Source organism: Ictidomys tridecemlineatus, chromosome 10 (genome assembly GCF_052094955.1).
Source record: "Ictidomys tridecemlineatus isolate mIctTri1 chromosome 10, mIctTri1.hap1, whole genome shotgun sequence".
Lineage (NCBI taxonomy): Eukaryota > Metazoa > Chordata > Mammalia > Rodentia > Sciuridae > Ictidomys > Ictidomys tridecemlineatus.
The window spans coordinates 53,982,988-53,992,548 of NC_135486.1; the positions used below are offsets into that span (position 1 = coordinate 53,982,988).

The 9,561-nt window shown below is 40.3% G+C and overlaps 1 protein-coding gene across 12 annotated transcripts in view; it reads left to right on the forward strand.

Moving 5' to 3' along the window:
* Nucleotides 1–9,216, forward strand: part of Smyd3 (SET and MYND domain containing 3) — a 683,600-nt gene extending 674,384 nt beyond the window's left edge. For all 12 annotated transcript variants that reach the window (XM_005326561.3, XM_078022938.1, XM_078022941.1 and 9 more), the window contains one exon: nt 8,894–9,216. In XM_005326561.3, the coding sequence (XP_005326618.2) occupies nt 8,894–8,995 (102 nt within the window). In that variant the 3' untranslated portion in view covers nt 8,996–9,216. The remainder of the gene's footprint in view (nt 1–8,893) is intronic.
* The last annotated feature ends 345 nt before the right edge of the window (nt 9,217–9,561 follow it).

A 9,561-nucleotide genomic window follows, 5' to 3' on the forward strand; every position in this document is an offset into this window, starting at 1 on the left:
ACACTCATAAATCAATAGCTTTCCTAAATTCCAGCAGTGATTCAGCTGAGGAAGAAATGAGGGAAAGCATCACATTCACAATATCCTAAAAAAAAATAAAATAAAATACTTGAGAATTAATCTAATCAAGAATGTAAAAGAGCTCTACAATGAAAATTATAGAGCATTAAAGAAAGAAATGGAAGATGACCTTAGAAGATGGAAATACCTCCCATGTACTCTAATAGGCAGAATTAATATTGTCAAAATAACTATATTACCAAGACCAATATATAGATTCAGTGCAATTTTTATCAAAATACCAATGACATTCTTTACAGAGTTAGAAAAAATAATTCTTAAATTCATTTGGAAGAATAAGAAACCCAGAATAGTCAAAGCAATACTAAGCAAGAAAAATGATGCAGTAGGCCTCACAATATCTGATCTGAAATTATACTACAGAGCTATAGTAACAAAACCAGCATGATATTGACATCAAAATAGACATGAAGACCAATGGAACAGAGTAGAAGACAGAGACAAATCCACATACTTATAGCCATCTGTTACTTGACAAATGTGCCAAAAATATATTTTGGAGAAAAGACACACTTTTTAACAAATGATGCTGGGAAAACTGGATAGCTGTATACAGAAAAATGAAACTAGATCCCTCTCTCTCAACCGGCACAAAAGTCAAATCAAAACAGAACAAATAATTAGAAATTAAATAGGAAGGCTTACAACTGTTAGAAGAAAACGCAGGTCAACACTCCATCATATAGGTTCAGGCACCAACTTACTCAACAATATTCCTAAAATCAAGAAATAATACCAAGAATCAATATGTAGGATGACATCAAATTAAAAAGTTCTGCAGCAAAATAAGTTAAAGTAGAAGAAAAATCTTTGCCAACTACTCCTTCAATAGGGGAATAACATCCAGAATATATAAACAACTCAAAAAGCTTAACACCAAAAAATAACTCAATCAATAAATGGGCAAAAGACCTAGACAAATACTTCTCAAAAGAAGAAACACAAAAGGTCAACAAATATGTGAAAAAAGTGTCCAGCATCTCTAGCAATCTGGGAAATGCAAATCAAAAGTACAGTAAGATTTGATCTTATTTTATCCCAGCAGAATGACAATGATGAAGAATACAAATAATAATAAGTGTTGGTGAAGGTATGAAGAAAAAGATACACTCATACATTGTTGATGGGACAGCAGACTAAAACAACTACTCTGGGAAGCAACATGGAGATTCCTCAGAAGACTAGGAATGGAACCTCCATATGACCAAGCTATCCCACTCCTCAGTATTTTCCTAAAAGAACTAAAATAAGCATTCTATAGCAATACAGCCACCTCAATGTTTATATCAGTGCAATTCACAATAGCTAAATTATGTAACCAATGCAGATGCCCATTAATAGATTAATGGATTAAGAAATGGTCTTTAGGGGCTAGGGTTGTGGCTCAGAGGAAGAACGCCCACCTAGCATGCATAAGTCACTGGGTTCAATTCTCAACACCACATAAAAATAAAATAAAGGTATTGCGTCCACCTACAACTAAAAAATAAATATTTTTTTAAAAAGAAAGAAATGGTGGTATGCATACACACACTCAGCCATAAAGAAGAATGAAATTATGGCATTTGCAGGTCAATAGATAGAAATGGAGACCCTCATGCTTAGTGAAATAAGCCAGATTCAGAAACTCAAAGGTCAAATATTATCTCTCAAATGTGAAAGCTAAAGTAAAATAAAAGAAAGGAGGAGGGAAGGGTAGGATATCATAAAGACATAGAGAAGATCAATAATGTAGAATAAGGAGATCAAGAGGCAGAATAGAAGGATGAGAAAGGGAGGCAATATGGAATTAATTATTTAAAAATCACATTATGTGCATATATAAATATACCACAGGGAATTTCAACTTTCTTGCATAAGTAAAAAGAACAAATGAAATGTAAATAAATAGATGATCAAAAGAAAGTTTAGCAGAGTAGAGGAAAGAGGGCAGGGAGGGAAGAAGGGGGAATCATGAACTGATTCCATGTGTGTATGATTTTGTCAGGGTGAATTCAACTACTACGTGTAACTATAAATCTCTAATCAAATTTTTAATGTTTGAGTAACCTACAGAAGTACACAAATAGGAAAATAGAAACAAAAAGAGCAGAAAGCAATGAAGAAAAAATAAAATGGCAGACTTAAACCCTAATGTATTAATAATTACCCTGTAATTTATATAAGTAGCTCTGTTGAAAATGTAAATTGTATAAATATCCAAGTTAAAAGGTAGAGCTTAATAGAACAGATTTTTTTGGCCTTTATTTTATTTATTTATCATTATGTGGTGCTGAGGATCAAACTCAGGACCCCGTACTGCTAGGTAAGTGCTCTACTGCTGAGCCACAACCCCAGCCCCAGAACAGATTTTTTTAATGTGACCCAATTATATGCTGTCTATAAGAAGCTCTCTTTATAAGGATTTGGGAATTTGAAAGTAAAAGAATGGAAAAGGTGCATCAGGAAAACATAATCAAAATAAAGCTAGAATGGCAATATAAGTATCAGGAAAAGTAGATTTTAGGGCAGAGAAAATTTTACTAGAGACATGGAACATTATATGATGAAAAAAGTCAATCTACCAAGAAGGCATAATAATACTAAATATATATGCACCAAACCATGAAAGTGTAAAATATTGCAAACAAAACTTATAGAACTGAAAGGAGAAAATAGAGAAAGCCAGAAGTATTGCTGGGTACATCTAAACCCCTCTATTCATAGTTGATAGAACAACTAGACAGGAAATCAGCAAGACTATCTGAAAATTCAATGATGCCATCAACCAATAGGATTAAACTGACATTTTTACAATATTCCACCCAACAGCAGAATGCACGTTCTTTTCTAGAATCTGCAGAATATAGATTAGGATAGACTATATTCTGGGCCTTTAACCAAATCTCAATAAATATAAAATAATACAAGTTGTACAAAATAAATCCTTAGACCTTGATGGGATTAATTTAGAAATCATCACCAGTATTTGGAAATGAAACCAATTCTCCATCTTCTAGCTCTGTGTCTTGTGTGGTGCACTGGAGAACACACTGGTACTCCAATTGCCCTTTAAATTTATCTTGTTCGGTCTTCTCATTCAGTTGAGGAAACAGTTTCAGAAAGGAGGTAGGACTTCTTTAGGGCTTCTTAGATACTTAATAAATATTCATTGAATTGATTCATTAATTAAACAAAGTGACACAACAGTAACTCCTTTTGTGGAATAGTTCTAGCCACGGGAAGGCACAGACTTGAGCTCGCCATATTTGTCACCCCTCTTGACGTTTCCCTAGGTGGCCATGGTCCCTCTGGGTGCTCCAGCACTTTGCATCTTCATTTAACACAGGCTGTTTCCCTGTGACAACTAGGAGTCTCATGCTGTTTCTCTTGACTGTAGGAGTGGAGTGGGGTCAGCAGGGTGCTGCTTGGCTCAGATGGGTGAGCAAAGGTTTTAGGATTTTCTGCTACCATCGTAAAGAGCTTTTTGTGGCTCCGGGAATACATTTCCTACTTTGAATGCCCCTGTCACCTCCCCCACCCCACATGCTTCTTTCATCCTGAGATGGACAGGATAAAAAAACTTGCTTCCATGTTTCCTGTTGTGATCTGATCCCAGAGGTTCTTATCATGCATACATTTCTTTTCCTTCTGATTTTATACCCATATTTAAATCATGCTTGGGGAAGTCATTTATTAGATTCCTCAGGCTGATGGTAGAAAGTATATGAGATCCTTGATAAGCTTAATATATTTGTATTAAAAATTAATATGAAAGCTATATTGTTTCCAACTTTAAATCATAATTCAATTTAATTCATTTTACTTAATATATGGCCACAATTCTAAAATTACTTCAAAAAAAAAAAGATGAGATTGAAATCAGTTCTGGGGGCCCTTTCTTTATTCCTTAGTGAACCATGTGCCTGTCATATGGCAGACAATCTATGCTGCCATTTCTCCTGTGACATTTAGAATCTATACATGGGTGCAGCACCTCCCCTCTTTGGAGGCTTCAGATGAGTCTTCTGTGAAAGATTATGTGCAGGCTCTTAAAGGCTACCATTAAAAAATAAAATTTAATGGAAAGAGATAAGTTTATCCCAACACATGCACATTGTGATTTTATATTTCCTTAATCTATTTTATATGCTGCTGCAGGAAATTAAACCAAAATTGGCCTCTCTGACATGTGCATGTGTGGCATTTGGGAGGCACTGAGAGAAGGGAGACATAGAACTACTGGGAGCAATTGTGCTGGTTTGTCAGAGATTCATTGAAATGTAATGTTTTGGGGCAGGGGGAGAGGAAACACTCCTCTTCTTCTGGATGGGCTGAGAGCTATGCCCAGGGCCACATGGGGCTTTCTTATTGTCTCACATGAGCTGTTTTCCCCAACTCAATGGTAGGTGCCCTTCAGGATAAGGACCAGATGTCCTCCTCCATCACAGGTCTGAGCTGCAGCTTCCTGTCTGCCCAGCGTGTCTCATCATTCATACATGCACACAGGAGAGCCACTGACCTAGCTGCACATTACTGAATTTCCTTTCTTATTCTGCCCATCACTCAGAGAAAAAATACAATATTTATTAATCATATCTACATGTAGTTTTGTTTTCTAGGCAAATGATAACAGATATTTTTTCAGCCTCTTCAGCTCTCTGCCCTTCCTACACCCATTTCCTCTGTGGTAGACAAAATCCTCAAACTTAATCTTACCACTTGCATCTCACGCTTATACAAATGTGCGCAAGGGACTGCCCCTGCCCTACCTCCACTTCCAGTGTTACAGCCACCATCAAATAAGAGAACACAGAGCATGACCAGCAGCATTTTGACTAAGAACACCCCTGTGGCTCTTCACAGAAACCACATGTAGGAGTCCCAGGGTTCCTTCCCTCGAGCACTGTAAACTGTTCACAATGGAGGCTGCATAGCGTGGTCAGACCTCTCAGGCCAGGCAACCTCAGGTGCAGTTCCTTTGAGGGGGCTGGAGGGGATGATCTCCATGACCCCGCCTTGACGAAGCAGCCTGAGGGGTGAAGGGTGAGGGCAGATTCCCCACCTGACTGGGGGGCTCTATAATTCCAGCGTGGCCCTGGGGCTCCAGGCTTCTTGCTAACACTGGGCCACTTACCCTGCTGTCAGACAGGCAGGTCTTCCACTTCAGTGAGTGGAAATGTTACCGCTGTTGACGGGTGACGAGTCCTTGCTTCCCCAATGTTGAAGAATAACACCAGAGAAGCACGCCGAGGCAAGGTCAGAGTGGAAAATTAGAAGTTTATTAAAGGACAGCAGAAAAGACTTCTCCCGGAAGAAGAAGGGGACCCAAGAGATGGAATCTGTGGAAGTGCGGTTGTCTCCCCATTTTATAGTTTTCGGTGATGGAATGCAGCTGGGAAGGCCCGAAGGCTTGGGACACCGAGTCAGCATCTTCAAGTTTGCTGTTCATTGGGATGGGCTATCTTCAAATCTGCTGGGGGCTGTTTCCTGGACTTCATTAACATCCCAGGAGAGTTGCTCAACTTTTCTGGGAATTCATTCTCAACATGGCCTCCATTTTAGATTTCACTCGATATTAGACCCGATTTACCTACCTACACTGACTGCCTAATTTTAAATCTGGCTTCAGAAAGACTCCAGATCCATGGCAATGAACTCTGACCCTGGAGAGCAGACCTGATTTTCAAAGCAGATAAGTGTGGGGGTTGGGGAGTGAAACTTACTCCTGGAACTGCAGGAACCGTGCCAAGGAAGGAGGATTGGCACCAGAAATATGTTCAAAAACCTGCAGACCAACCTTACACTGTCAGGTGACAAGAAGATAGTTTTGTTGTTCAGCTGTAAGTCAAATCATAAAGAAGAGCAGAGAACCTGGAGAAATGTAACCCAGAGGCAAAGCCCCAGCTGGCTGGGGTGTCTCCAGGGAACACAGGCCAGGCACTTGCCAGCAGAGGGCGCCAGTGCTGGCGGCAGGGAGGTGTGCCCTTCCTCAGGCCTGGCTTTTCAGGGTGACAGGGGTGTCCCTTTCTGCAAAGCGCCTTTCAGGCGGTGCTTCCAGTCCATTTATCCTCCTTTGCAGATCACAAGCACATCTGGCTGTGTCGACTAGAAGGGAAGAGAACTTACAAAGAAGCTTTCAAGTAAAATTCTCCTGAAGGATCTCTGATCCAGAAACCTCTCTACACTCACGCTGACACACAGGCCTCTGCTCAGACCTTAGGATGTCCTGAACAGTGAAGTACCCACGGCAGTGTGGGGAAAAGAGAATGAAACATGAGGCATGTGCTCCCAGACTGGCAGCAGACATTTGTTTTTAATCTGCCCAGAGCAATCTCAGCCTGCAAGGTGGGGGCACCTCCCAACTCCTCCCTCCCACTCCAGACTAGCACCACCTCCAGACTGATTTGCCTTTGCTGTGCACCTGCAGGGCAGACCCACTGAAGGTAACAAGGAAGTCCAGCCCTGGCCTCCTGTGAGTCTGACCCCAGTGTTCAGCTGGGTTCCAGGAGCACAGCTCTCATCCAGGCTGGCAGACCCCACCATTTTCCCTCTTCCCCTTTGGTTTTTTCTTCCTTCCTTCCTTTCTTTGTTTTCTTTTGTTTTCTCAGTAGCTAGATGTAGTTTCCCCCTTCTTACCACTAGACATTTGTTTTCCTTTCTCCCAGCCTAAAGGGAACATTTTTTTGTTTATTTTTTAAAGGGAACATTTTTAAGGAAGCAAAAAAGAAGCCAGGGGCTGGGCGCCTATAATCTCAGCAGCTTGGGAGGCTGAGGCAGGAGGATCACGAGTTCAAAGGCAGCCTCAGCAAAGACGAGGTGCTAAGCAACTCAGTGAGACCCTGTCTCTAAATAAAATACAAAATAGGGCTGGGGATGTGGCTCTGTGGTCAAGTGCCCCTGGGTTCAATCCCCAGTACCTGCCCTCCCCATCAAAAAAAAGCCAGGAACACAGGCTGAAAGCCCCAGTCCACCTGAATGCTTTGCTTCTTCCAGCTTCAGTTTTTCTCCTTTGTCTAAATGAAGGGGTCTCAACTATATGACCAGCAAAATGTTTTCCAGCCTCCAGGTCTCAAGTGACTCTAAAGATGTTCATACCCAAGAATTACACTGCTAGGAATTTATCTTAAGCAAATATTTAGCAAAGCAAAACAAACAAAAGTCAGGCTAAAAGATACGTATCACATCATAATAAAAAATTAAAAGTGATCTAAATTTCTGAGAGTAGTTTAATAAATAATGGTTAATAAACCTGATGGAATTAATTGTATACAACCATTAAAATTATAATTATGCTGACTATAAATTAACAGTAATAAATAGTAGTTATTATTTGTTGACGTTACTCTTTTAATTGTTCTCAGCTGATGGGGCATGCTAGAGTCTCCTGGAGCTCAGGCCCAGCTCCCAGAGAGCAATTTCAGTAGATCACATGGGTGGTCTGGGTGCTGGTCTATACAGCCAAGGGTGAGAGTCTTAGGACGATGTGCCAGGATACTTTGCTGGATGTTTAACAGTCGCCAGAGCCACATCTATACAGGTTTCCAGAACATATTCCCATAGGATGCACTGACTCTTGGAATCCCTCACTCCCCCACCCCCAGCCCACCCCGCCTATGATTTGGGCAATCTAAGATGATACTGCTTAAATTCTCATTTATTGGGGCTGGGGTTGTAGCTCAGTGGTAGAGCACTTGCCTCGCATACGTGAGGCACTGGGTTTGATCCTCAGCATCACGTAAAAATAAATAAATAAAAATATAGATATTGTGTGCATCTACCCTTAAAAATATATTTTTTAAAAATCTCTTATTTATCTCAAATAAAGAATGTTGAAGGTATTCTGGTTATTTATTGCTCCATAATAAACTGAGTAGAGTAAAACAACAAAATTATTTTTACAGATTCTGTGGGTTAGAAATCTGAACAAAGCACAACGGAATGGCATTCTTCTTGTCCACAATGTCTGGTGCTTCATCTAGAAGGATTCACTGATGGGGTTTCATCAGCCTGACTTCTGGTTGGGCACTGGAATTACCCATAAGTTTCTTTATGACACATCTCATGCCTTGGTTAGGGTGGCTTGAAGGATGGGCTCAGCTGGGACTGTCACCAAGAGCCACCTACACATGGTTTCTCCACATGACTTGGGCTTCCTCACAGCATGGAGGCTCCTGGTTCCAGGAACAGATAAGCTAGTGAACAAGGTAGAGGCTTTATGGCCTTTTAAGCCAGTAGCTTTCCTTCCACTATATTCTCTTACTGAAGTATTCAGTCACAAGCTCTCCACAACTGAGAAATATTTTGGAGGTAGAATTGACAAGATTTAGTAATGGACTAATCATGGAAGATGAAGGATGGGCTCGTTGAAATGCCAATGCTGTAGTGTCATATGATATGAAAAGAACAGAAGAATATATGTAGATAATAATCACAGCCCACATAGATAAGAATCGAATGCAGCATACAAAAGAGTAAAAATATTGTAAGGAGGTATTTCTTCTTTCATGTGACTTGTTTTAGTAGTCAATGGTTAAACCTCTATAAGTAGCCACCTAAACCTGTGCACTGTAACAGCCCCTGAAGATGGTTGTTAGTCACTGGGCCCTGGCATGATGTGAGAAGTGAGTCTACTTTCCAAACTCTACATTCACACACCAGCCTTGTCACTTATGTGCTGACTCAGGGAACCACAGTGCTGCAGTCCTGTTAGAGACTGCTCACTGTGTAGACTGCAGGGTCACCGGACCCTTAGCATCTTGGGAAAGGGAGGGGGAGTGGCAGGGGCTCACCTGTTTGGAGGTCTGATCTGTCTTCTCTCCTTCCTCTTTAGGCTTTTGATATCATGCGAGTGACACATGGCAAAGAACACAGCCTGATTGAAGATTTGATTCTACTCTTAGAAGAATGTGATGCCAACATAAGAGCATCCTAAGGAAGCCCAGCTGGAGAGAGAGAGAGATGGCTTGTAACCTTATCGATGCCTTATTGAGGTCACACCAATTTGTACTTTGTTTGCTGTGTGGATCTTCCTTGTTGAAAATGCTGTTTTGTGTTTATGTAGGTAAATAAAGGCAGACACGTGGCTTGTCAACCATAGAATCCCTAGTTGTAGAGAAGCACGGTTATAATAAATACAAAAAAAGTTAGTTGAAATGCTATCTGGTAACTTTTTTTCTTTGTTTACTCATTGGTGATTTTAATGTTTAAGATCTCAATGTTCAAGATAGAAAATCTGATTAAAGGTATGACAGAATAAATTCCAACTTTCTCTTTGAATTTATGTGAACATGATTGGATAAATATCACCATTTTCATACTTGCTTCCAAGCACAAACTTAATGTCCATTTTGGCAAGAGGAAGGACTTTACTATTGCTTTATGTTAGGTTACTTATTGGTTTTGCAGTGCTGGGGACTGCATCCAGAGCCTTGCATGTGCTAGGCAAACATTATACCCTGAGCCCTTATTTTATGTTATTTCTTATTAACATGTATTGTC